General features: G+C 36.5%; 1 protein-coding gene across 3 annotated transcripts; it reads right to left on the reverse strand.

The window, feature by feature from the left end:
• Nucleotides 1–27,989, reverse strand: gjc2 (gap junction protein gamma 2). 3 transcript variants are annotated; one of them, XM_041244689.1, is made up of 3 exons: nt 27,712–27,989; nt 24,110–24,199; nt 1–2,489 (listed from the first exon to the last, which is right to left on the reverse strand). In XM_041244689.1, the coding sequence occupies exon 3, from the start codon at nt 2,467–2,469 to the stop codon at nt 1,219–1,221; it is 1,251 nt and encodes a 416-aa protein (XP_041100623.1). In that variant the 5' UTR covers nt 2,470–2,489; nt 24,110–24,199; nt 27,712–27,989; the 3' UTR covers nt 1–1,218. The 3 variants fall into 3 exon arrangements, with proteins under 3 accessions (XP_041100623.1, XP_041100626.1, XP_041100624.1); XM_041244692.1 differs by lacking the exons at nt 24,110–24,199; nt 27,712–27,989 and adding an exon at nt 15,516–15,540; XM_041244690.1 differs by lacking the exons at nt 24,110–24,199; nt 27,712–27,989 and adding an exon at nt 5,402–5,498.
• Nucleotides 27,990–27,994: the final 5 nt, after the last annotated feature.

Raw genomic sequence — 27,994 nt, forward strand, 5'->3', positions numbered from 1 at the left:
ACAGCCCATACACATTTCATTCCGATGTGGTCAGATCCAACAAACGAATGCATTGTTTGCATCTGCCACTGGGATTGCATTGAAATGGTTTTAAAACCAGTCCAGTTTGTTTCCACCAGAAGCGGAGCAATATTAATGCAGTCTGAACTGGGACTCCGACAGCATGTTTTAGGAATACGGACTGAGAGATGCAAAGCTTAAATTTGTGATTTTGGATGATCTAAGTTCATAACAGAGAGGGTGCTGTCACATGACCTTTGCTGTAAAACTTGATAAACTACAAACATTTCAGCTTTCAGAAAATTGTACTTGGTTCATATTAGGAAGAAGGAGAGCTTATCTAAAAACAATCAAATTACTAGGGCCCCATTCCCTAAATCCAATAATATTATTATTGGGACAGAGAAACCTACACAAAACACGTAATGATATTTTTATGTACAACCTAAACTCAACTGTAATCAGTACCCATCGTTTTCATCATCAGGGAAAATGTAGGGGTGTACTAAAAAAAATTGATAACCCACAATTTAATTTTCTTTGATAAGGAAGGCTAAAATTACATGTAGATGTGTTAAGAGGCAATGAATGAATACAGTTTTCAGTACATAGTGTTCAAGTAACAATTATTTCCATTTAACTTTTGAAAGTAAAAAGTGGCATCTTGCGAATGTGCATCACTGTGCATTGTTTACCATTTACTGTACATTTAAATAAAATATGTTATAAACTGATAAGTCAGTGTTCTCTTATTCAAGTAAAATAATAAATTGTTGGCCTCAATGTTTTTTTTTTTTTTTAATTAATTGGGATTGCAGAGCACCAACCCACTTAAGTGTATACTCCATTCAAGTGTTGGTTATATACTTAAGTGGGTTAGACTGTAGAATGTTATTGTGGTAATACTGTCATGTCAGATAAATGTTTGCAGTTTGCTTTTAATAGGTCACATTTGTACATTGCTTTGAGATATCTAGGCAGTCAAAGTGCTACATACAAATTGTTGTTGATTGATAGGACTTCAACTCAAGAACCCTGCATGTCACAATATCCAAATATTTACAGTCTCCTCCAAAACCTAATGCCCTATTCACAGGGTTCCTAAAACAACAATCCTTTTCACAAATGTCATCATTGAAATAGCTCTCAGAAAGCTGCTGTTACCTTTTTTTAACACAGACCATTACAGAACAAGTTGTAAAAGTACAGAATGTACAGTTAAATCCACACAGACGTCTTTCCATCTTTAATGATAGACCCTGCTTTCTCTGAGCTGGATTTTGGCCGAGCCCCTTGTTTCTCGTGGGCTGTATTGACTCGGTTCTGCTCCACCACAGTCCCGCCAGAGGCCGGGCTGCTGGTTCTTGAAGGCTGTGCATTGCTTTTGCTGTTGTAAGTCTGAAAGGCCAGGTCCAACTGCTCTTGGGCGACTCTGAGGTGCCTGTGCAGGCTAGCCAGATCAGAGGGAATATTTTCATCTGGGCTGGTGCACTGCTGCTCTTGTGCCACATTAGCCAAATTCTGCTCGTGTGTGATCAGACTGTTGGGGATCTTGTTAGGTTTATCCGACTTGACCACCAGGTTATACCCAGGGGGCGAAGAAGGAATGTTCCTGGGGTAGGGATAGCTGCAGGACGGGTGCTTGCCCTTGTTCCTCCTGTTGCGAATGATGTCCCGAATGCTGCCGATACCCAAGTGGAACATCTCACAGATATTCAGCAACAGGCACAAGCAGCTGACCACATACATGATCAGGAGGAAGATGGTCTTTTCCGTGGGCCTGGATACAAAGCAGTCCACCTGGTGAGGGCAGGGGTTCTTGGCGCAGATGTATGATGGGCTGACCTTGAAGCCATATAGAAGATACTGGCCCCCGAGGAAAGCCACTTCAAAAATAGCTCGGGCCAGAAGCTGGAGGACATAAATCTTCATCAGTCCTTCCTGCATGATTCTACGCCTGCCGTCGTGCTTCTGCTGTTCCCTGCCCTGCACTTTGCTCTCTGGCTTCATCTCATGCACCTCTAGTGTGTCCTCATAGATCATGGGTTCCTCCTCTTCCTCTTCCAGCACCTCGTCCAGAGTGTGGGTGGTCTTCCACTTGATGGCGTGGGGCTTCTTCCGGAACTTCTTGAACCTCCTCCTCTCCTCCTCAGATGAGCGGGCAATTTTGTGGATGGCGTAGCCCAGATACATGATGGAAGGTGTTGAGATCATGATGATCTGAAAGACCCAGAACCGGACGTGGGACAGGGGGGCGAAGGAATCATAGCAGACATTGTCGCAGCCAGGTTGCTTGGTGTTGCAGGTGAATTTGGTCTGTTCGTCCGAGTAGATGGACTCCCCTCCGACTGCTGTCAGCACAATACGAAAGATGATAAGAATGGTCAGCCACACTTTCCCCACGAAGGTGGAGTGGTTGTGGATTTCTTCCAGAAGACGGGTGAGAAAGCTCCAGCTCATGTTGGTCATAAGGACTGTTCAACTAAAACCTGGAAAGGTAAAAAAAAAAAAAAATTTAAAGTTTCACACATCCATGAATCTCCCAAGCAAACTGACCTTGAAAAGAAGCAGCTTCTCTAATGAGCTTGTCACGTCCATGTGAATCACTCTTAAGGTAAACGAGTGAATTAAATTTTGTATTAGTATGGTTTTTGGTATTTCATGTATTGGTTTATTGTCTCAAACAACTGTGACTTTTTAAGTTCAGTCTCATTCAAACCTTATATATTAGAATGCTTGTTTCTTAGTGAGGAAAATTTTTCTGACGTTAACAACTTATTCTTCTTCTTAACAATGAATAGTGCTTTTACTTTCAGCAGACTGGATCAGATAGAGAGCTGTTCTGCATGCCTGAAAAGATTAAATAGTTATTGAATGTAAAAAAAAAAACAAGTTCTAGAATGGAAACAAAGGAGGCCACAGATTTTTTGTTATTTTTGTTATGTTATAGCTGCTCAATGCTTTTCTAGTACAACTTATCTCCTGGATCCATTCCCTCACCTGTGGAGACAATGGGCAATGCTGGCAGAGACAAAACACATACCATGCTACAATTTTCTCTGTTGTGTTTATATGTGAATCTGACAAGATCTCGGTAACATGGAGCTAAACTTATCTTGCACAACACAGGACTCAGTTAAATGATCCAAAGAGTGGAGGATGGCAAAACAGTCCCTGTTTAAAGATAATGTAGTATTGCTTCATTGGAACTGTTTTCATGTTTTTCATTTGTCTTTGTGAAACATGTTATTTTAATGTTTTGTTTTACACACAAGATTGTGGTGAATGGTCAAAAAGCCTTTTCCTTAAAGCATTTGTGGCCCAAGCTAACATACGGTTTTACTCAAGTGGTAGTGCTGGGTTATGCAGGCGAATACCATAAAAAGAAATCTGGCATTTCCATATGAATTTGTAAAAAGATTGTTGATTCGTCAACAAAACCACAGTCAGAACAATTCAACAGAAAAGTGAATACCATTTTATTACTCAATCATTTCAACAATTAGTTAATTACAGTATTACACATTTCAAACTTAGCACTTAGAAAAGGGCTTGTGATTTCAGTTTAGAATTTCACATTGTTGCTAAAAGTAATACAATTATATCTTAGCATAATGTAAAAAAAAAAAAAAAAGCTTTTGCACTTCTTTTCTGGCTTTAACCAGGAGTGTAACAAAAGAGCAAAACCCAGACGCAATCTCCACACTAACAATCAACTGAATCTCATTATCAAACACATATCAGTTAGGAAGAAAAATCTGAAGTGGCATAAACAACTCAAAGTGTTGAATCGGTAAGAAAATAATCCAGTTTCTCATGTTGAACAGCACTCGAAACAGTGAATTATTTTTACAGATTAAGCACTTATCATTGTCCCAGCAATCAATACTGTTGAAAGAGAGAACAATCATCTGCCTACAATTAAGCTGTCAAAAGCATAACTAATTGCATACCATTAAATATTCTAAGTGCAAGCCCCTCTGGAGGTTAATAAAGAAATATACATTTTGTCCAAAATTGGTAATAGACTGTGTGTAGACAGTATATATTGTGTAGTACAGTGCGTTGCCTGACTGTGTTGGGTTAGTGTGGGTCAGTCAGATAATCCAGGCCGGAAACAGAAGTATCTTTAACACCAGAGCGTACTTTATTTACAAGTTTGAAATTTCCAGTCATCGGACCATTTGGCCGTTATTAAGAAACAAAAAACAAACAAACATATAAGCTGTTCCACTACAAAACACAGATTCTGTAAATCAGTGTTCTTACAAGCAAACCAACTTTAGTTTTTGTTTCCTTTCTTTTGAACAGGTTCACTCATGACATGCAGCTCACATCCAGATCAAACATAACAGTGTAGAAAATGAGCAGGGTTTTTATTTGGTTCTTGCTAATTAGGGTAGCCCTGACTGCCTTCTGCACACTTTTATAATCAAATTAAGTATCCGAAACACCTGTTTGCTGGGGAAGTCCTTCTCAAGCCTGACGGAATAAGGATCTCTCCAAACGAAAGCTAGCATACTCTCACTCTCTCTCTCTCTCTTTCTCTCTCTCTCTCTCTCTCTCTCTCTCTCTCTCTTTTTTTTTTTTTTTTTTGTCGTAACCATACAGCACTGCCCAATATGTTCCCAAAATGTGCCTGTCTTGTGAAAGCATGCTGGTTCTTGTTCTAAACACAATATAATAAAATGGTGTGGCAAGCCTCGAGCAGCACTGCCAGTATATTACTTTGGAAAGGAATGTTACAAAAGTCATCAACAGCTGGCACTGAAAGCAGAAATAATTATTTTACGTTTCTTTAATGCCTTTGGATATCTTCTTTTACACAAAAAACCAAAAAGGCTATTTCACTTTTAAAGTAAAAGTAAACAAAACACTATTGACACATAGTTAAAATGACAGTGGAGAATATCAATAATAATACAGTAGCTATCTGTCTATTTATCTTAAAAATCAGATTCTGTAAAGCCACCTTGTTTTCATCTATAGTATTTATTTACTTTATCTTGGGCTGGACAGTGAACCAGTGAAAAGTCTCTTTGACTCAGCATCTTAAACAGGAATTTGAACAGCACTGAAGAGAGACTGAAGAAGTATTTTTATTTGAGCCATACAAATCACTGGTTAGTTTCACTAAAAATTCTTCAACAAGCTGTTAATCTTTTTCACTCCTGGCTCAAATTGTGTATTCACACAGCCTATATTGTACCTCAATGCAATGGACTTAAAAAGCATACGCTCTAGCTCAAAATCAGCAGCCTTTTTTTCTAAAACAAACATACACACATACACACAAAAAAAACATGTAATGTAGTTAAAATAAATGATTACTGTTTTTCTCCAGTTTATTAACTCAAAAATGAATTAGATTAAAATTATTAAAATATACTGCTATACTTACATTTGCTTCATTGCAGATTTTAAGTGACCGTACCGCTCAGAGATAAGAGATTTTGTGCTGTGTATTTAATCACCCTGCTTCAGTCTCCACCTTTTAAAATATTTGCCAGTTATTTATTGGAAACCTCTTGTCTAGACTTGACTCCATACACCAGTGTGCTAGCCATTCATCCTTACACATTTCAGTTAAACACCTGATGAATTAATGATAGGGTTAGGGATTAATTAATCTAGCTACAGGTAAGGGTAATGTGGCTTGCCAATACCTCTATCCAACTCCATTATATTCTGAGGTTTGCACATCATTATTATTATTATTTTATTATTTATTTATTTGGCAGACGCCTTTATCCAAGGCAACTTGCAGGTATCACAATGGCAACTAATTGGAATGTGCACTCATTGTACAGAAACCATCACATGCATTCAGCAACCAGCCACATTAGTCTTACTATGTCACTGCAAAAAAAAAAAAACCCAAAAACATGGATATAGCAATCAATCAATGCATGGACATAGCAATCAATCAATGGCACTGCTTTGCAGTGTGTTGGTTCACGTACTGTAATCACATTTTAATCCCTGACACAAATTACACAACTAACATGTTACTTACACTTAACTGGAACGTACATTTTTGTTGTTTCAAATTGGTGCCAACTTGGATTAAATTAAAACAGCTAAAACTGTCTATTTTCTGAGTTCAAGGCAATTGCTTGAGTCTGCTAAAGTCAAAAGCCTTCAGGTTAGATATTCTGTGTTGACATTAGATACATCCCAACAACATTTACTAGTTAAAAAACTTGAAGCTGAAGAGTAGGAAACTTATTTGCTAAACATGCCTGAAAAGTTACCTACATGATAATCAACATATCTTTACTGATATATTAGCTCATTTTAAACAGAGAACATTAAACATCATTATTTTCTCTAACTTTGTCTGGATTTCCCCACTGGTGTCAAATTTTACCCACAGTGGAGGCAGTTGTTTGTATACAACAGTAATTTGGGATGCATACATTACAATACTGTGAAAAATGAGCTTATGGTAAGCCATCCTCACTTGTAGCATATGTATGGGATTTGTGTTTAGCTGATTATCACTTACACAAGGTATCTTTAATAGATTGTATGACTTTGTTGCATCTATCTCGGTTTGTTGCAAAAGCTCCAAGCCTGAGCCCATTTTGTCACCAACCCACTAACCATTTAGGTTACACGTTAGGCTAGCAGGTTAGTTTCATGTCTGGAAAATTGTATTAGTCAACTAATTACAATGCTGGGACAAACTCAAATAATAACATTAAAAAAAGAGATCTGGCAAGTACAGTGTACCTGGATCAGTGTTTTGGGCTTGTGAATGGTGGTCTGGGTTGTCGCTTATATTCTCCCTCAGATAAACACATAACAAAATAACACAATGCAAAATATCCACTATGCATGCTTTAATATAGCCCCCCCCCCCCCCCCCCCCCCCTTTTGTTTTACCATCACTAACGGACCGTATGATAGTTTCACTTAGATAAGTCTCTGTAAGTCACCTCATAAAGGCCCATGCTAAATAAACAAAAAATAATAAGAATGTGTTTTGTTTTGTTTTTAATATTGAAATACAAATGAAAAATGCATCACTTTATGAACAGAGCTGAAAACCACTAATTCACATTTAATAAGTGAGGTGACAGCAGGATCAGGCATTACAATACTTGTATTATAGAATTGATGTGCCCTAGAATGTCACCTTTTTGGTATATGGGAGTAATCCTCCTAATATTGTGCTATTTGAGTAAGTGAACCATCCTGTATTGACTAGCCTGAATTTTAAATAAGACCCATTTCAAACATTTTTGCTTCTTAAAGTGGAATTTCACTCCCTGCAAATAAAATAAAATTGACAGAAGAAGCATAAAGCAGCAGCCCACTGATCTCAGGGCAAGCGCTAGCATGCTTTGAAAATATGTTCGGTGCAGGGGCAAGCTGCCATCAGCTACAAACACCAGACTGAAAACACCTCTGTTTTGTACAGCAGCCAGCTGACTGACTGTACAGACATCTGCTTGAGCTAATTCATGTTCCATCACACATTGTAGCAAGGTTTTAAAATCTACTTTTTCTAATATTGGAATTGCCTCATAGAATTAAATTTGCTTTCTGTAAAGTATTGTCAACCTAGGAGTAAAACCCATTGCTCTTATCCTAATGCTAATGAACATTCAAGGGGCAATTCATATATTTTGTGGCTTTCACAGATTTTGCTCTGATACATGTGTATGCTAATATGCTCCTCACTTGTTCTTGCGCAAAATTTGACAATTTTCCATTGATCCCTGCCTGGTTTTCCTCTGGAGTACACTACCAGCTATGTGTGCATTAATTCCTATGATAATTAACGACCTTCAGTTTTAAATTATCTTTGCTCTACCAAAATGGAGAAAACAGCAACATTAATAAAAATAGGCTAAAAGCAAAAAAAAACAAATGAATTGAAAAACCTGAAAAAAGATTGATCTATCTAGTTCCTTGTGTAAGTCCCAATTTGTCGAGTAATGTTTATTTTTTAACTACTAGTATGTACCAGTTGGCTATGGTAAGGTAACATCTATGGCACCGTACAATGAGTTTAAAGAGCAATCTTTTTTCATTCATGTGGCTCTTATCCACCTCTCCCTGTTATTGCTGTCACCTTGTTTATAGTGCTGTATCTCAACAAATGACTTTTTGCTTACAATTTAACAACATGTGCATTTGGAGTCCTTGAGAAAAAAAAATGGTAACAATATTAAACGAACAAGAAACAAATCAGTATGTTCATTAACTGCTCTTTTACTAGTCTTGTTCTCTCTGCTAAAACTTGTTTCCTTTATCCCTCAAGTCTTGAATTAAAATAACTTTTTTCAGATCTTTTCCAATTTTTTAAAAATGTATTTATTGATGTATTTCCGCTTGGCTGAGTTTAGTCATTGAGGGCTAGTCTTGCCTTGTCACTTCGCATTTGGCTACAGGGATGTCTAATAGACCATCTCAAACCTCAGAAGGCAAAGGAATCTCTGTCATCTGCCAAATCTAGCTGGGAAACATGAAAACTGTTCTCCGGTTCCCTGCAGGCTAATTGACCTAGTTGTAGTGTTTGCAGTTGCCAACGGCTACAGATAGAGTATGTCCACATTGGTATGGCATCTCTCTTAAATGATCCATATAAACTGAGTGCACTGGTAGCTGGTTGATGGAATGTCACTTCTTACACTTCTGCATACACAATATGTGCAGCATCCACTACAGATCTATTACAGTACTACTTGTAAAATACAAACACAATAACATAATCACCCAGTCCTGGGTTTCTACACTGCCCTCAACAAAGTATATTATTTAAATGAAAGTAAAGTAAAGTAAACAGGAGTTTATTCAAACCCCTATTAAACATACTGTCCCCCCCCCCTTATAGCTGCATGAACATCTTCTAACAGTCAAACCTACAGCTACAGGTGAGACATATTCATGTGTGATCAGTTGAGAGCAGATTTAACAGTGAACTGACTGATCAAACATCTGCCATTTTAATAATATACCTGAAGAAGGGGAGTTCTGAAACCCAGGCTTGGTGCAGGCCTAGAGGCAGTTTCTAACCCTGACTTTATCATTCCTAGTGGCAGGAATATTTCAAGTAGAGTCTGGTTTCTTGTGAAAATTAGTGCAGTGCTGAGTCAACTGCAGGGGAATGTACTAAGCAGCCAGCAATAACATATAGAATTGAAATCAGACTTTTCATAACCTTCTACAAAGAGTTTTGATACACATGACACTTGGCAAGCCTTCCTCAGGACTAAAACATGTCAGGACTGTCACAAGCTTTCTTCTTTTCCATTTTGTATTACAGTAATACAATTGCCCTTGATTCCACAATCAAACATTTATGTATTTTTTTTTTATTCATTACCATTTAATTATATATCAATTCTAATTATTTTTTCCTACTGCTTCTGCTTTCAGGTTTTAAAGAATCGGTTCAATTTTAATGTATAATAAATGGGTTTAATCAGGCTTTATTTCTGCTTATAGACACGTAGAGACAGAGGAAAACACCATCACAAAGCACTTTACAAGATACAGTAAAAAACAATGCATACTACATTAAAGTCCATAACTCACATAGAAAATTGTTTTTTTTTGGCTTTGGGGTCGTACTTGGGTTTACTTTCACAATGAGCAAGAAATTAAATATATATATATATATATATATATATATATATATATATATATATATATATATATATATATATATATATATATATATCACAAAGACGGCTGTAGTGGGGACGTCAGACCAGAAGAAACACACAGTACTGCGAGATGAAATGATAAATGGATGCGCTGCTGCGCAGTTTATTATTACAAAATAAAACAGGACAAAAAACAGGACACGGCACTGGCAGCCAAAACAAAGAGACAAACAAAACGGACTAACACTAAACAAAACACGGTGAGCAGATATTGTACTTCTATTATTATGATCAAAATTATTACCTCCGTCTCCTATCCCGTTCTCCACTCACCGAACACCCAACCCCGAGTGGGTGAAAACATGTAGCTTTTATGCAGCTGTACCGAGACTCGACTGCTAATCAATCATTCAATTGGAGTCGCGGTACAACTGCATGTGAATTAATAAAGTGCAATTCCCCATGCTCACATATTATTACGTTTTACTTGCACGTGAAGTGCTGTGCAATCCTCATGCCTTAACACACTATATCCCACAATGGTGTTGCCAGGTATTACATTTTTGCTTCTGATAAGGCGTAAAGCCTGCATTTATAAATGTCAAATTGTTGGACTGTCTATACCTTTACAGTATATTCCTTGAAGGCAGGGTTATACAGTGGGATAACAAAAATAATGTACCCAAAAATGGAAGTTAAATCCAGACTGTTTTCTTAATATTTGTAGAGAGTTGTAACGACAGGGTGTGTGCTCACACTTTTTTTTTTTTTTTTTTGGTAGTCTGCCCATGTCTACTGTATAAATGCGATCTATTCAAGATATCTCACCTGAAATCTTTCTCCAAAGCAGACCTGTATTTAGTTTGGGAGTTAGCTGATGGTATCGTGGTGAAATAGCTGCTCTTGGGGGTTCAATTTCAGTCATGCTCTGTTTTTTTCATTATACAATGTTCTCAGTAAAAATCATATTAACACAGGCAATGCAAGCTTCAATCTTATATTTCCTAATTTTCAAAAAGTGAATTTGTTCATATTTGCTGAAATGATTGTATAAAAAGACAGAGAGATTTAATCCTTGTTCTATGGGGTAGGCAGTACCCTGCAAAGTAGATACATTATTGATGTACCAACACCATGGATATACAGAACAGCCAGAGTGATACCTTGTCAAAGCATCAAAGAAAACTACAATACTGAGTGGGAGATCTGCGTCACACAAAAAACTGATTCATCAAAAAATTTAAAATAAAACCACTATGTGCTGAATATATGATACATAAACCCATCATTCCATTGAGCTAAATCATTATTATAGGCTCCCTATGTTTTTGAAGAGACTGCTGTGCTATTTTGTTTTGCTATGGTTAATAGGATGTTTATTTATTTTTATTTTACTATACTGTATGTCCCAAATGTATTTCTGATGTGGGACGTGGAATTCTGAAAGACACAGAGGCACTGGTATACAATTACTAGCAGCATGATTATTTCAGCATTTAGACACCCTATTTAAACACCTCATCTGTCAGAAAGCCATCTCAAAAATCTGAAATAAGGCAACAGCATTTTCAAAGACATTCGATGGTAATTAGCTGAGTGAAAGGTACCAGATCTGACGGGCTCAGTTGGCTGAGGAGTCCGCAGGGTGACCTGGGAGAACCTTTCACATTTCTGCAAAGTGTCAATTTTTGTTTCTGCCCAGGAAAGAAAACAAAACCTCTAGCAAGTTACGTAAGCACTAGAGTCAATCACCAGGAAGCGTAACTGGTAAACCTCGTTAAATCCAGACATTAGCTAACTAGCACTGTTCTATTTAACATGTTCTGCAATATATTGGAACATACAAAAAAACAAAAAACATGATATTCTCCAAGTCTGTCCCAAATGTCCTGTTGCTGCACATTCAGACCAGAACAGTCTGGCATTTTAATAAGAATGTGTAGCACCTCACATTGAGCTTGCAAAGATAGTGTCTGAGCTAGTGTGCAGTGTTTTTAGCTTCATAATTTCATAATAAAAGTGGTTGCTAATAATATGTCTACTGAGCAATAGGACATGTCACAATATGTATGTTCTCTGGGTCAGGCATGCTGCCAGTTATTTTAATGTTGTATGCAGTCGCAACATTGTGATAGATGTTTAGAGATTTAGCACAGGCCATTTTAATGGAATATGCAGTTAAACAGACAGGAGATCACACAAATTAGAATGGCCTAATGACACAGCCACACAAATATTATCTAACAATCCTTTTACGTTTTGTTATTTACCTCTGAGTTAACCTTTCCTCTTAAAGGTAAAGAGCAATGTGAATTATGTGAACATCCCTTAAAGAGCTAGTATCACACTGGGGTGTAGAGGCAAAAAACGAAACAACTAGAACTGTCCTAATTTCAATAACGGTGCATTATAAACTAATCATAGAGCTTCCAAGGATTAAACTAAAGAATCATCATCTTACTGCGACAGAAATAAATGTCATGATCTATTGTAATCCTGCTGCATATCTTGTGTGAAGCGTATGGCAAGCCAAATTATCATTCCGAGATATCTCAAATTAATTTCTCTAAATATTTAAAGTTATATCTCTAAAACATTGCCAGATATCTTCAAATTAGTGCTGTCAATTAATCGCCGTTAAGTTCTGCGATGAATGTGTTCATTTTTTGGAGATTAATTTTTTTTAACACATGTTAATCACACTCCTGTCTTGTACCTCTTAGCATACTACAATTAATTTCCTGCAGCACCATTTTAATACACTCAAGTACAAGCCAGGACTAAACGAGTGCAGTCATTGTTTGAATATAAAATTTGTCATAGAACTGCATTATGTAGCAAAGCACTCAAACTGAAGGACTTGAATAGGAAGTTTATTTTTTTAAAACTTTCCTTTAAAGAGAGTTCATTGGATAGAAAGAGGGTTACTTGTATCTACTGTGAAAGTGAGTTCCAGTATCACAGAAGTGCATCTAGTCTGCTGTACCACCGGTGTGCTAAACATGCTTTCACTTCTCAAACTATTTAAAAAAATTACAACTCTCAGTCATAAAATCATGCAGTTTACTTTTAAATTGCAATGAAGTCTGCAGCTTTAGTTTGGACTGGAACTCATTCCGGAACCATGGGGCATAATAAGCAAAGGATCCTTTACCAGCCTCATTAGCTACCATATCCTTTTATGCGCATTTGGAATTTTAGAATGCAAAAAAAAGGCTATGGTTATTATTGGAAGCTATAAGGTATTCATTTAAATAAGTATATTCATATAATTTACATTGAATAGCCTTATACCAGAATGTACCAGTGCTTCAACCTACGTAAAGCCAAAGAAGTCTAGCCTACCAAATCGTATAATATACAATGATGAGTATTAACTCTCGTATTTGTAATGTACCTCAATGCTGCATGATACAGCAAGTCCAGTTTATCTAAAGTTGATGATGATGAAAACCTATATACTGCATCACCATAGTCAATTTGCGGCAAAAACAAGCAATAAGCCTCTTTTTTGTTTCCACAGAAAAACAAGATTTCAGTCTGTACAAAAAACCCAACATAAATTTCAGTTCTTTTGCGAGATGTTCAATATGAGCCTTAAAATCCAGATTCCTATCCAACCAGATACCCAAATACTTGTAATTTGTACTTGTAAACTCAATGTCCTTGTGATATAAAGTGACTAAAGTTAGAGTCACAGGAGCAGTTTTCCTTGCAGCAGAGAACACCACCTCCCATTGATAACCTATGTAATTAAACTGTTCTACCAACCAGTCAGCTTTTTGATTGAACATTTCAATTCATTATAACCAGCCAATCACCAGTGCTGAAATAAATCTCTAAGCTCAGTAGTGGAGTGATTGGCCACTCATAGTTTGTCCTTGAGTGATAATGAGAAGCAACAGGCTGGTGGAGCTGATGAAGCCTTGGCAGTGGCGGTGAATGAGAAAAAGGCCAGGGACACATCTATGTTATGTCCACAGACCTGTATTACACATTATCAGAAGCAACAGATGTGCAACAGTGGCTCAAATCACAGAAACCTTTAGCATAGGATAAGACACCTGTTTCCATTGAACAATGCACAATGCACTGGGAGCACGGGGGGCAAAAAAATGTAGAAATAAAAATACTTATTTTTACATATCATAGGAAAACAAACAGTATATGCAGGGATTCAAATAAAACCCAGGGCCCTTTCCTTGGGTTAGTGGCCTTTTCATGTACCAGTTGACTGAGGCTGTAGTGAGCTGAAGCGATTCCTTCAGTAACAACCCAGGGGATGAGACTTTCAATGAAGCAGCAGTCTCTTTCGCTCTCTCTAAGGATGCTGGAGTTAAAAAGAACAGGCATTGGCCATTACAGCCCTTAGACAATCTTCAGAAGATCTTTAGGGTTTCAAAGAACTTTGAGTTTCAAAGCCGCATTCAACTGTACAAATCTATGATTAGCTTCTAGGACTTCAATCAGGCTGTTGAACCCGCCTCAAATTGTTTATACTTTATTCATTTATAGCATCATACCCAGTTTTACAATTTGAGAAAGTACTCTTTATATTAATAAATAAGATCATATAGCCTTGTTTGTCTTTTAAACTTGGTACATGTCACCGTGGTTCTTTGTAGGTCATTGCCTATTTATTGATGACCTATCTTAAAAAAAGGCAAATGATGGCCAGAAATTAGGTGTCTGAATGAAAATGGTTTAAAAACTTTGATGAACTGGTCCCCCCCCCCCCCCCCCCCCCAGTCCTGACACAGACACACTAAACCCGCCCCTCTGATCCATTTTAATCCTGTGATGGCAGCCCACCAATTTAAAATTAAGAACATCTTGAGGAGGCTGCCTTTAAACTTTGGGGTAAGATCTGCGTGCCTTGTACTGGTTAGAGGTAGAATGACTTATTAGTTGAGGTTAAAATAATCCCCTAGCTGACTACTTCCCACTTTAAAATTTATTTTAATAAATCATGTATTTGAACATTTCTGGTGCAGTATTGTAAATTGATTTAAAACTATTTAATATTTTCTAAAATGACTTATTAATGTTCTAAAATGTCATTTTTTGATTGAAACCTCAAATGCATTCTCATCCATATGAAAACACACACTTAACTTTTCATTTCATTCAAACAGCCGAGTGCAGTTATGTTACTGACATTGCTTGTTCACTGCTAGTTTACACTTAAAACACGTAAAAACATTACCATGTTGCTGATGCTGTTTTTAAACAAAAGTGTGCTACCAGTTTCTCAGGTCGACTATCACTTTTCTAGTCGACTAGTTGTTCACTCGGTGCTTCCCCTAGCACTGGTTGGGCCTTTCTATGAACAAAAAACATTTGATAGATTCGATCAGTCATCAATATTAGACCCCTAGCAAGTCCAAGACTGGAAAGTACAACACTGTTACATATTACAAATGCAGTTTTTAATTGTAGTTTAGACCTTGCACGATTTCTAACTTTGTCAAATACCTCCACTGAACCCTGTAGTGCCTGGTATACAGTTATTATTATTATTATTATTGATTACTTTGGTTTCCATTCAGTGAAACTTTTAAGCTGGGAAGATATTTTGATTGTTTTGATTATTAAAATTCATTACTGATATGTTCTTTCTATGCTCCATCACATTGTTTCATATTTGTTGCACACATTTATAGCTTGCTAATGGAATTGTGGCTTTATAAAATATTATTCAGGGAAAACTAAAATTAAAATAACTTGTGCAGAACATGTAAAAACAAGCTGGTAGTATCCTGAACTGTGACTGCTTCACTTCAAACCCGAATAAAAATTAAAAAAAAAAAAACATAAAAAAGAATAATAATTTAAATTAAATTAAAATAAACTAAATTAAATTAAAAAAAAGGCAAACAGTATGGTTCACTTTACCTGTAATCCAGCTCTAACTAAATCTTCTCAAAACCAGCAAGAGACTCAGACATGAAGAGCCACCTTCAACACCATGTATGGTTGCCAGCAGATTCTCAGTGTTTCAGTCTAAAGATGAGCATGACTAGCAGAAGCAGCCCTAGGACTGGCTTGTATGTCTGTGTCTGTGGGGTGGGGGGAGCTTGATTTTATGCAGAAATCCTCCTCATTCTTCTACACAGTAGAGTTTAAACTGGAGTCCAAAGGAAGACGGCGGTTGGTTTTCTAGAATAACATTTTTTATGTTATTGCATAGAAAACATGTCTACATTTTAATCCAAAAGCTGTATTTGTATTTTTTTTTACTTCAAAATAACACTGAAACAAAACCTTTCAAAATTCATGATGTTTTCCGAATCCTCATTGTTATCTTACTATTATTTCTTTAGTATAAAAAAAAAACCTGGCTAGCAGGTTCTCTAATGCCAAAACTAACTTTGGATAATGGACACAAACTGGAAGGTCAATAGGCTTTCTGACAGAAGGTTCCCGTTTTTCCTGTTTAAGTCGATAAAAAAACAGTCAGGTTCTATCAGATTCTATTTCTGAAAATTAAAAAAAAAAAAAAAACGCAGCATAAGAATCCTTCCTACAAACTTTAAAATGTCTTCAGCAGGAATGAGAACAAACATAACAATGACATGTTGAGGTAATACTGCACTGAGATGTAGTCTCAATTTTATGCATTTACTACCAATGCAGTTTTACCTACTGTAAAATGGTACAATGTTCTACCCTGCCTTTGTATTTCTTAATCATTTTAATTCATAAGAATCGCTTCCATTTTAATTCTCATAAAAGCAACTGCAAAAATTAACAAAAGCATGAAATGCGTCCTGGGTTCACAATATGTACCCCGAGTAAAGCTGAAAGCTGTCACTGCACTGGTTTTATATGTTCAAATCCTCTCTGCTCTGTGCTTTAAAAAAATAGCTCAGAAAGATGAAAATGGGTCTGTATTAAAAACAAGATGCTCTAAAAGCACTGTGTCTGGTTTCTATTACGAAGTGAGACATTATACGTGAACATGTTAGGCATGATAGGCTGAACCAGTCTGAGTCTTGCCAGATGTGTAAATAAGGAAGCAGCAGTACAGACGAGATAACTGGCCAACATATGTGATAAATACGTTGGTTAAAAAAAGTACACATGCTTTAGATGTTTTCCTAAAAAGCTAGACTTTCTAAATATAAAAGACTGCATTGTCATTGGCATTAGCATGCTGATAAATGTGCAGGACTCATGAGTCACTAGCATGCTAGTCATATAAGAATACAACCCAGACTGTATACGTTTAAGTTGTTTATATTGCATTATACAACGGGTGCAAGCAAGCGAAGAAAGCTCTGTGAATATACAGCTGTAAATTCAGCAGTAGAGCTATGAGTATTATGAAAAAGTCGATGACTATGACATATCAACAGTGTATGCAGAATAGTATAAAAAATGAATTAGCATATATATATATATATATATATATATATATATATATATATATATATATGGCCCCCAGTGAGGCAATAATTATGGTTATGGTAAATCTGGGGTGGAATTTCTTCTTACTGTAACTTCTAAATATCTCTTGTCTTGTTCTACACTATAAATTGTTAAAAGCACCATCTTGTTCTGAAATGAAAAAACACCTTTAGGATGCCAGAATAATCTGTTTAACCCAAAGGAGGAGTCTCGTTATCTAACAATCACTGCCCCTGAAGCACTTTCCTTTAACACAGATAGCATAGTACATCTCAAAAAGATATGGTTTTATGTTTCATTCTGGGTCAGTTCCTGAGCAATGTGTTGTGTAATTGTGATCTTTAGGTAATGATTGCTCCACAGAGCATTTCTTTGGAAGCTAAACTCTAATCGCCTGTGCGACAAGGGTGCAGCTGACATTCCGGTGGACTTTGACAGATACAACTAAGATAGAGTTCTTCAGCAGGTGCTTACTTAACCTTTTTCCAGTAGTTGTAGAAACGGTTCCCTTAAGCAATAATATAGCTTGATTACTGACAGAGGTTATGTCAGTAATGAGCCCTGTAACAGCGCAAATTCCAAAATGTGGAGGGTACTATTGTCATTACCTGTCAATTTCTGTGGATTTTCACTGTAATTTTGTAGTTGAGGGTGCTTTTCCCATGCTTATAATACGTTTTTACTGTAATCTGATTAACTATATTTCACCATGTTTTACCATAGTCCCCAGTGAGTCACCATGTTTGACACTGAAGTGAAGTAAAAAGTGAATATGGATATGTGAATCATATCTGTGTCCAGAGATTGAAGCAATGTGGCAGTGAAATGGTTGCTATTGACTGGAGACGACCTACATTGCCCTTATGTAGACTTTGTATAGTAAAACCATAGCAAAGTGTAATAAAGCACAGTGAACGTAAAGCAGAGGTAAGCATTGTAAAGCACAGAGCGGTATGATAAGCATTAAAAAAATAAATAAATAAAAACTATGGCAATCCAGAGTAAACTATGGTAAATACACAGTATAACCATGGGAAAAGCATGATAAAAGTGCAAGAATACAATTCTAAAACTGAGAATCTTTATAAGGACGGAATTTATTTGGCAGAATAATAGAGAAAGCAACTACCACCTAGAAAGACAATGTTTCAAAACATGTGGTATCATTTATATGGCCAGAGATTAAAGCAATGTGGCAGTGAAAGTGTTAATTTTTACTGGACAATGGCGATAATGGAACCTAAATATAAAAAACATACAGCTGTGTACCAAATATTAAGGCAATCATTCAAAGTGTGCTGTCTCTCGTTATTGATCCTTACTGGAACTATGTGGTTCCTGTTCACGCTGAAGAGACTGGTGTAGATGTGCTGCTCCATCCCTGCTTTCTCCTGATTCCCAAATCACTGTTAATGTTCAGCAGTGGTGGCTTTTGCTGTCAGGACAAATGTATTATACCAAGATAATATATGTATTAGACCGAGAGACACCCTTAGATCTAGTGGTGGGAAACAATATGATAATTGTATATTGATATCGTGCACGTAAGTAAAAAGTAAAAAGTACATGTAATTTATAATAACGAAAGTTCACATTTTAAAAATACATGAATAATAGCGTAAGTAATCACACAGACAAAATGCAAAGAAGCATTTTAAAATAATACAAAACGGATAGCATGCAACAACGAATTACATACTTTGACAAAAGTATCTGGGCTCCCTTACATTAGTATTTTGTGTGCCCACCCTTTGCTTCCTTTATAGCTTGCAGTCTTTTTTTGTATTTTGAAACCCGTTCCTGGCACCTTTCCAGAGATATTCTTCTCCATTCTTCAACACATACAGCTTTGAGTTCTGCAAACGACTTTGGTTTCCTTTTTGCAACAGCAGCCTTCACGTTAATCCACAACATCTCATTCGGATTCAAGTGGGGACTGAGATGGCCAATCCATAACTGTAGCGTCATTATCCTGCTGGAATACAAACTTGTGTCTAATAAGCTTTCTAGTACTGGGTAACAAATGAGTGCAAAACGTCTTGATATTTTGCAGCATTCATTGATCCTTCTACTATAGAAAGGCCGCCAAGAAAAACAAGCCCACACATCCTCCGCCATGTTTAATACTGGGCATGATGAACTCTTCTTTAAATTATTATCCTCTCTTCCTCCAAACATACCGTTGCTTTCTTGGTGAAAAAAAGGTATATTTTGGATTCGTCTGACCATAAAATTTTGATGAAGAAATCATCATAAGTATTCAACAGAAAACTCCAATCACTTTCTTTTTGTGTATTGTTTTTAACAAAGGTTTGCTTCTTGGTTTTTGGCCATGGACAATCATCTTGCTAAGATATCACTGAATTGAATTTGAAGTGAATTTCTCGACCATCTCCTCTGAATTCTTGTGTCAAACCTTTTGCAGTAATCCGAGGATTTTGCTGGGCTGCTCGAATGATTCTTCTTCCAGATTCTGTAGAAATCTTTTTTGGTCTTCCACCCCTGAAGGAGTAGTTCCTATTCTCTTGTGTTTGTCAATAGTAGCCCACACAGTGCTTTTCAGTGAACTGAGTCTTTCTGCTACCTTTATGGTAGTTTCTCCATTTTGAGATTGTTGCTGCACTCTTTAGTTTTAACCATTTTTGTTGCTTTGTTAATCATACATGTCCAATTTATTTTTCAGCACTTGATGATTATGTATTTATTTATTCTATAATTACCATCAGGTGTTGGTTTTCAATCATGATAATTGTCAATAATTAGCAACAAATGGGTTTCATATGAAATATGTTGATTGCCCAAATACTTTTGTTTATACTTTTGAAATTTGTTTTTGCATGCTATTTTTCATTGTTTGAATGTTATATAACCCTAATCTCTACTTTAATGTTTCAATAAAACAATTAGAAATTATAGAAATCACTTTCTTTGTGGTATTTCTCATTTTTTTAAACTGCCCAAATCTTTTGCCTGTCACTGTGTAAGGCTTTGATGCATCTTTGCAAAATAACTGTGTGTCTCACTGACACAGAGACAGAACTTTATTTGTAACGCCACTCAGACGCACTGATTTATTTCAAGCTGCAGAGGGCACTGTCGTCTGTGGTTTGAGTACCGGCAACGGTAAACACAACCACATTTATACCAATCCAGGTACACAGTCCAATGCAAGTACACTCGCAGGTGGTCTGGAAATAATAAATCACAAAAGACAAAAGGTGAAAGAAAAAGGGAAAATAAAACACAGTAATAAACATAATAAAACTACAAAATAAAGGTGCTGCACTCTGCAATGTTCACCGCGATCGTTGCTACTCTTACGGCCCGGGTCTCCGTCCTAGCTCATGCGTTCCCTCACTACCCTAACCAATAATCTGAGTTTTTCCCTGGTGCAAAAATAATCTTTTCTTTCTTTCTTCTTTAAGTATTTATTTATTTACTTCGCTCGTTCTCCTCCAGGGTGTTAATATGCTGGGTAAGCACTGAATTTCGCTGACTGTTACTGAGAAAAATAATACATTTCAGTATTTAAAAATTAATTTTCTCTCTATATATATTTTTATTTCACCAGACAAGGGAAACACCGTAGTAGATTTAGTTATGAATACTTTCACTGAATAATTGTACTGGAGATGAGTGATTTTTAGAGCAGAGTAGTGTTGACAAATTTTCCAAATTGAAACAAAGTGAGATTGTATCTTTTCTCTTTTATTTTTGTTTATTCGTGGTTATCTGTGTAAACATGCTATTTAAAAATATTTGCATTGAATATTTCATATAAATTATTTAAAGAATAAGCGCAGCACGCACAATTACTTCCTGAGACTTGACTTATCAGAGTGAGCCAAGAATAACTTCCACTAAAACTCTTAATATACACATATACTATACATATCACGAGAAGGCAGTTTTTAAGATAAGAACCTATGCAGTAGCCAGCGTGCCCGCAAACAGCCAAGTAAGATCAATTTATGCCCGTGCCAAAATTACTTTGAGGTCCACTGGTCTAAAGCAATCATTTTAGAAGTGATACACCGTTTAAATATATTCTGCCAGTTAAGCAGAGCTGTGATCGAGGTACGTGAAAATGTTTTATTTTTTGTAACCCTTGGAAAGGGGTGCAGACGCACACCAAAACATAAGATGGTGCATTTTGTAAGGATATCCTGCAATCTTAAGAGTTATGAGATATGTTCATTTTAAACACGCTGGGGTGCATATGCACCCCTTGCCGCCGACAAAGGGTTAAATAACATTGATCGTTCTTTAGAACCCCCTACTGGGTTGTTTTCTGATGAAAATCTATCAATTACAAAGAGAGGTCAGCGCTGAGTAGCTGTGCCTCAGGTGTATCTAGCACAACATGAATTAAATAGCGAGCTAAATAATAGAAGTGCTTGAATCTGTGACATGTACAGTGTGTTACAGAATGAAATAGTGGAACGATGTTATGAATGGTCTGAAGCCTTTGATAACTATAATAAATATGCGCTGTGCCGGGTCTGGAATCGCTACACTGTCTGGCCTGGATTAACATCAAATCTAGAGGGTACAATGAGTGACCAGTAGTAACATTTCCAAATAGTATTTGGTTTTTTAAAACATGTTTTAATTTATGAGAACATATTTTATTTATGAGAGTCACAATGTTTCTGATGGCCTTGACAAATTAACTTTATTGTTCTGCTTTTTTTACTGTTGTTTTGTGGTTACCTTGTAGCATGTAGAGATGATTGCTCATGGGAGGCACTAACAAGTACATTTGCTATAGTTTGATGCATGTTTACAACAGCATGTCAGCTTGCCTGGCAAGGGTTGCGCTAAAACATGTACAGAACTGAAAAATAAAGGAGAATGCTGAACCCCACATTTTACTAACCATTTGTAAAATGCTTTTTTTAAAATATAAGATCAAGCTCAATTTGTTGTCTGAATGGAACCAATATTGTAACAAAAGGATAGATTAAATGTATATATTTTTTGCATTGCAATAGAAGGACAATATGTATCTTTGCATATTTATCCCAGTACCAGATCTAATGAGTCATTGTACTGCTAAGTGTCTCCTTACTATCTAAACCTCTTCCTCTGCTTTTTCGCTATAGATTTGCATATCTAATATTTGATATTTTTTGGGGTCATGTCTATATATTAAACAAAATCTAAGAAATACTATAATACTCTCCAAACCTTTCACAGAATTAAATTTTATATACATTTTAGAAGGTGTCTACATGCATTTCAGAATGGTTTAGAACACAATTGATTGGGAATAATTACATCTGTAAGGTTTTTTTTTTTTTCATGATAAAATTACACTAAAAATGTGTGTGTGTGTGTGTGTGTGTGTGTGTGTGTGTGTGTGTGTGTGTGTGTGTGTGTGTGTGTGTGTGTGTGTGTGTGTGTGTGTGTGTGTGTGTGTGTGTGTGTGTGTGTGTGTGTGTGTGTGTGTGTGTGTATGTGTGTGTGTGTGTGTGTGTGTGTGTGTGTGTGTGTGTGTGTGTGTGTGTGTGTGTGTGTGTGTGTGTGTGTGTGTGTGTGTGTGTGTGTGTGTGTGTGTGTGTGTGTGTGTGTGTGTGTGTGTGTGTGTGTGTGTGTGTGTGTGTGTGTGTGTGTGTGTGTGTGTGTGTGTGTGTGTGTGTGTGTGTGTGTGTGTGTGTGTGTGTGTGTGTGTGTGTGTGTGTGTGTGTGTGTGTGTGTGTGTGTGTGTGTGTGTATGTGTGTGTGTGTGTGTGTGTGTGTGTGTGTGTGTGTGTGTGTGTGTGTGTGTGTGTGTGTGTGTGTGTGTGTGTGTCTGTGTGTGTGTGTGTGTGTGTGTGTGTGTGTGTGTGTGTGTGTGTGTGTGTGTGTGTGTGTGTGTGTGTGTGTGTGTGTGTGTGTGTGTGTGTGTGTGTGTGTGTGTGTGTGTGTGTGTGTGTGTGTGTGTGTGTGTGTGTGTGTGTGTGTGTGTGTGTGTGTGTGTGTGTGTGTGTGTGTGTGTGTGTGTGTGTGTGTGTGTGTGTGTGTGTGTGTGTGTGTGTGTGTGTGTGTGTGTGTGTGTGTGTGTGTGTGTGTGTGTGTGTGTGTGTGTGTGTGTGTGTGTGTGTGTGTGTGTGTGTGTGTGTGTGTATGTGTGTGTGTGTGTGTGTGTGTATAATTTGTAAGTGTCTGCTACCTCTTGAGAGATAATATACACTTCCAGTTTTAGCAGGAACCATCAGCCTCATGTTGAAACAAACTTTCATAGGTGTACAGCACATTCATTTTTATCTTTTTTTTTTTTACTGAGTTGGTCTTTACGAATCAGGTGGTGTGCTTTCCAACCAGTCTGAGTTCTGGAGCTGCTCTTCAGTTTAATTTCCCGGCAATAGACATGTGTAACATTAGCTAGATCAGCCAAAGTGTCATTATAGAAATAAGAGCAGGCACCATCTAGCGAACAGCTACTGTGGATCAAATTTCCTTAAGTATTTCTGGTAATTAGCAACTAGATGCTGCTGGCACTTACTAATAAAAGGCTCTTTTACAAAAGTTTTTTTTGGCAAAAGTTACAAACGTATGTCGATGGCACTTAACTAAAACTGAAGAGCAGCTCCTGATCTCTTTGTCAAAGTACCTCAACACAGCTTTATCAATTTAAAAAATAAACTGAATTTGAAGCTACAGCACTCTGTAAAGAGCAAGTAGGTATGGGTACATAAATGTATATTTACTCATGTATCCTTTCAGCACTTCAAGTCAAATTTTTGACAGAATTATATAAGATGCAGCATACAGCAATAAACAAGTTTAAAATCTATGAAGTACACAGCTACATATATATGGTGTAAATCCAATCTTAATTCAATGTCATTATCAAAGGCAGTCTAACATCACAGTTTGTTAGTTTCTTTTTAAATCTTAACTATTATAGTCGTTTAGATTGGAGTATGCAATATTTCACCAACAATTTAAGTACAGCCAGCAAGAAAAGTACTTAATCATGTTTTCAATGTTATTAAAGTAATAATTTCTTTAAAAAATCTTGAATAGCAATATTACGTAAAGGGAACATGACCAGTTATAATTACATTATATAACAGTTTAAAAACAGTCCATACCTTCCCATATAGAGAAAACTCTGATGATTTACTTCTAATCACTTCAGTGCATCCTACGATGGTTCTGGACCTTGGTTAGCAGTTCTGAACCTTAAAACAAGAAAATGAAGACAATAGCTCATTCTGAGGGCACTGTATAGACAGCCACTCACCACCAAGCACAAAGGACAGCACACCAGAAATCAGCCTTCTTCGACTCCAATAGTCTCATTGTTTAATCTGCCGAGTTGTTACACTGGGCAGTTTTGTGTATTTGAATGATGGGTTTTGTTCTAGATTTCATTCAGATCTTTTACCAACGTGTGCATGACTCCTCCAAGCCATGTGATCACAGGCCATGATGACTATAGAACAGAAATGCAGTACAATGAAATCCATCACGGAAGTTCAAAACATTCACCTTTCTACCTACTTCTACTATTCCGGGACAAAAATGAGCATAGCACCAGCATAACACTGTAAATAGGTATGATTATGCACCTGGCACAATCCTGGCACCTTAAAAATCTGCAGTTTTATTGGTTAACTCAATGTCAGCTCAGTGATGTGGATTTGTCATAGATCAAAGGGAGTGTAGTTGTTTTTTTTTGTTTGTTTTTTTTTCACAGGTGGCTGCATAAACAGTTCTAATCACCAACTTACACATCTAGCCAGCCCATTCTGATCGTATTTGCTGTAAACCTTTTGTTTCAAAACTGCCTACCTGTGATCCACGTTAAAGCATGTAATGATGTACTTCTCTTCAACATACAGCATGTAGTATATATTCTTCCTTATATAAAATAGTGTTTACTCCATTTGAATAAATCAGTGCCACCCACAAACTTGTCTGTACAAAGATGCTTCATTCGGAAAGGAACAAATCACAAATAGGGATGTACTTGCTTCAAAACCAAGTGGGCAGATGCAGCACTACATGTACATAATGCTCAGGGATGCTTATGTTCAAGTGAAGCACCTCATCTGTCTTGCTTAAAGTGATGATAATTTGTTTCACAAAACATACTGTCATTGTTGCCAGCCAGTCCAATTAACTCATCATGGTTCAGCTATGGCTAATATTAGTAGAATGAGGTTGAAGTCCCTTTGAGGTGATTATGGAAAACTGCAGTGTGTTCTGCCCACAGCCAGACTCATACAGTACATGCAGGTTAAAGATCAAAATTAAAAGGGATTTGGATGAGGAACCAGAGTACAAAATCACTCTGGGCAAAGTTTCTCTTTAGGGTTACACATAACCTTTAAATCCTTCATATAATCATAGTTATTGGTGCTGCTTTTAATGCAACTTTGTACATACAGTACATGTTTGTAATGGTAGATGAGAAATAAACAGATCTCTCCATTTAAAATATCAGTCTAGCTAACAAATCCCACTTAACATTCTGCTATAAAACACTTAAGACTGTGCTTTACCTCCCTTGTTGGGCAGCCACAGTACTGTATCTTTATCACAATGGGGATTGTGAACACTTCTGCACAGGCACACCTTGCATCATTGAAAAGTTTGGCCCCAACCCAAAATCTGCAGCTGAGCAGTGGCATGTGGCTTCAAACAGTACTTCAATTTTATTATTTTTCCTGGAGTACACATTTTGTACAATTGTAAAAGCTTCATTGTTAATGCAAACCAGTCCCCTTCCATTTGTAAGCAGGCAATCCTTGTTGATTCATTGAACATATCATCCCGAATGGTGGAATGTGTTTATTGTTTGAGGATCTTACCTCCCAATTTCATCAATTGCTCAGACTGTGGAAGAAAAAACTATCTTAAGGGAAGTTTTACAACGCAATAATTGTGTCAGTATTTAAGAACACTTGTTCTTCTTCCAGTGCTTAAATTTGTAAAGAAAAGGTGCTGGGGCTTATGCAATGACAACACCGTCCTAAAGAACCGCACATTCAACATCATAACATGTTTATTTGAAAGACTATTGTACACACTAGTGTTAGATGTTTACATTCACGTATTCTACACCATATACAAAGTAGTAGTACGTGAAAAAAACGATAATTCAAGGCAACAGCAGGACAATATATATATATATATATATATATATATATATATATATATATATATATATATATATTATATATTTTTTTAAAGCATGTATACATGTTTTGTTACTGTTTTGCACTTAAATAGTTTAACAAACAAACAAATTAAAAGGCGTTTAGAGAACTCCACAAGGACGACTATAGGCACCCCAACACGAACATTGGTTTAACCCACGGTCTGCACTATTATCAGCGATGTATGTGCAACAGAAGGCGCTGGTAGATTACATTCTCTATTAAATTATATTCATTGAAAAAGGCACAGGGAGAACAGGGTCGTTATTATTTTGTTATTGTCTTGGTTCAATGTAACCTACTATAACAGGCTAATGTTCCTATTGAAGTAATATATATATACTTTTATTTTTCATTTTAAAATTGTCTTTGTTCTTTGTTGAAATCCAGCTTTCATATTTTGTTGTGTACTAATCATTTAATCAAACCAAGTAGCGTTAGAAGTTGCTTGTATCGTTCATGTCTTTTTTCAAATCAAGTAAGCTTATTTGTGTATAAAAAAAAAAAAAAAAAAAGAAAGAAAAACGACAATAGAGTTGCAGCCAGTGTCATTTTACTTAAAGGCACTCAAGCTGAAATCGTTATTTCAAGTAGGCTACAAACGTGGCAGCGGTCTGTCTCTCTAGCTCGCACGCATGAACTTGCAGACTTGCTACAACTGTGGTGAGAATTTAAAAAGAAAAAAATTCTTGAGATTTTTAACTCGAGGTACCGAGAACATGACTCTGCACGCTGAGAGGTTTCGGTCTTGTGAGCCCTGGCAAGTCATGGCACAAATTAAGCACTGGTTCCATGGATTGTTGATATTATGACTGGCACTTCCCTGGGCATCGTCTCATACTGTTCAGTACAATGAATGTTCTTTAAACCATTAAAAAGAAGAATCAGCTCTCCGGGGCCGGGTTGAGACGCCTGGTTTGTGAATAAAGCCAGAACATTTGTCTCTAGTGTTGCCAACATAGCACATTCTGAGTTTATAGCAAGTACACAAATAAACAACTTTAACAGCAAAAAATAAGTACAGTAGTGTACGCCCACCCAAATAAGCCAATAATAATAATAATAACAAAAATATTTTATTTTCTGAAACAGGTGCAAGGAGAAATACAATTTAAATGTCAACTACTATTTATCTGTTTATTAGCTACACTTATTCAGAAATGGGATGAGTAGGTGTAGAGATAAATTAAATGAATAAATTACAACTGTTACAGCTGAGTGCGATCAAAAAAAACAATTCACGGCTGCTGTTCTCGTAGGTCTGAACCTCTACTTAATATTTTAATACAACTTTTAAACGCAAGCTGTCAAAAACTTCCCATCGAACTTTAATTCTGAATTACCTATTTCCATTACATTGCATACACATTAAATATGAATATATAGTACTATATATTTATATATATATATATATATATATATATATATATATATATATATATATATATATATATATATATATATATATATATATATATTATATTAGGGGTTTTCCCTCAGAGAGCGTACAATGAAAATACAGTACTTACAATTCAACTGTCCCCCATGGTGGTGAACTGTTGCCCGTGTGAGATCATCAACCCAAACAATAACATAGCAATGGACAGAGGCAGGTTAACATGTTCTCTTCAAACAGGACGCGACAAATAAACAAACAAACAAATAAATATGTCATATATCACTTATTTCTGTGACTATGACAGATATTCTAGTGCCAATATAATAAAGAAAAACAAATACATACATATACCTATATATTAGTCTTTCTGCTGTTCCTAATTTAGTCTATTGCGTGAAGGCTAACACAGCTTG

Source organism: Polyodon spathula, chromosome 3, assembly GCF_017654505.1.
Source record: "Polyodon spathula isolate WHYD16114869_AA chromosome 3, ASM1765450v1, whole genome shotgun sequence".
Classification (NCBI taxonomy): domain Eukaryota; kingdom Metazoa; phylum Chordata; class Actinopteri; order Acipenseriformes; family Polyodontidae; genus Polyodon; species Polyodon spathula.

Coding starts and splice junctions, on each gene's coding strand:
- gjc2 (XM_041244689.1), bottom strand. CDS start 2,469: ATGACCAACATGAGCTGGAGCTTTCTCACCCGTCTTCTGGAAGAAATC.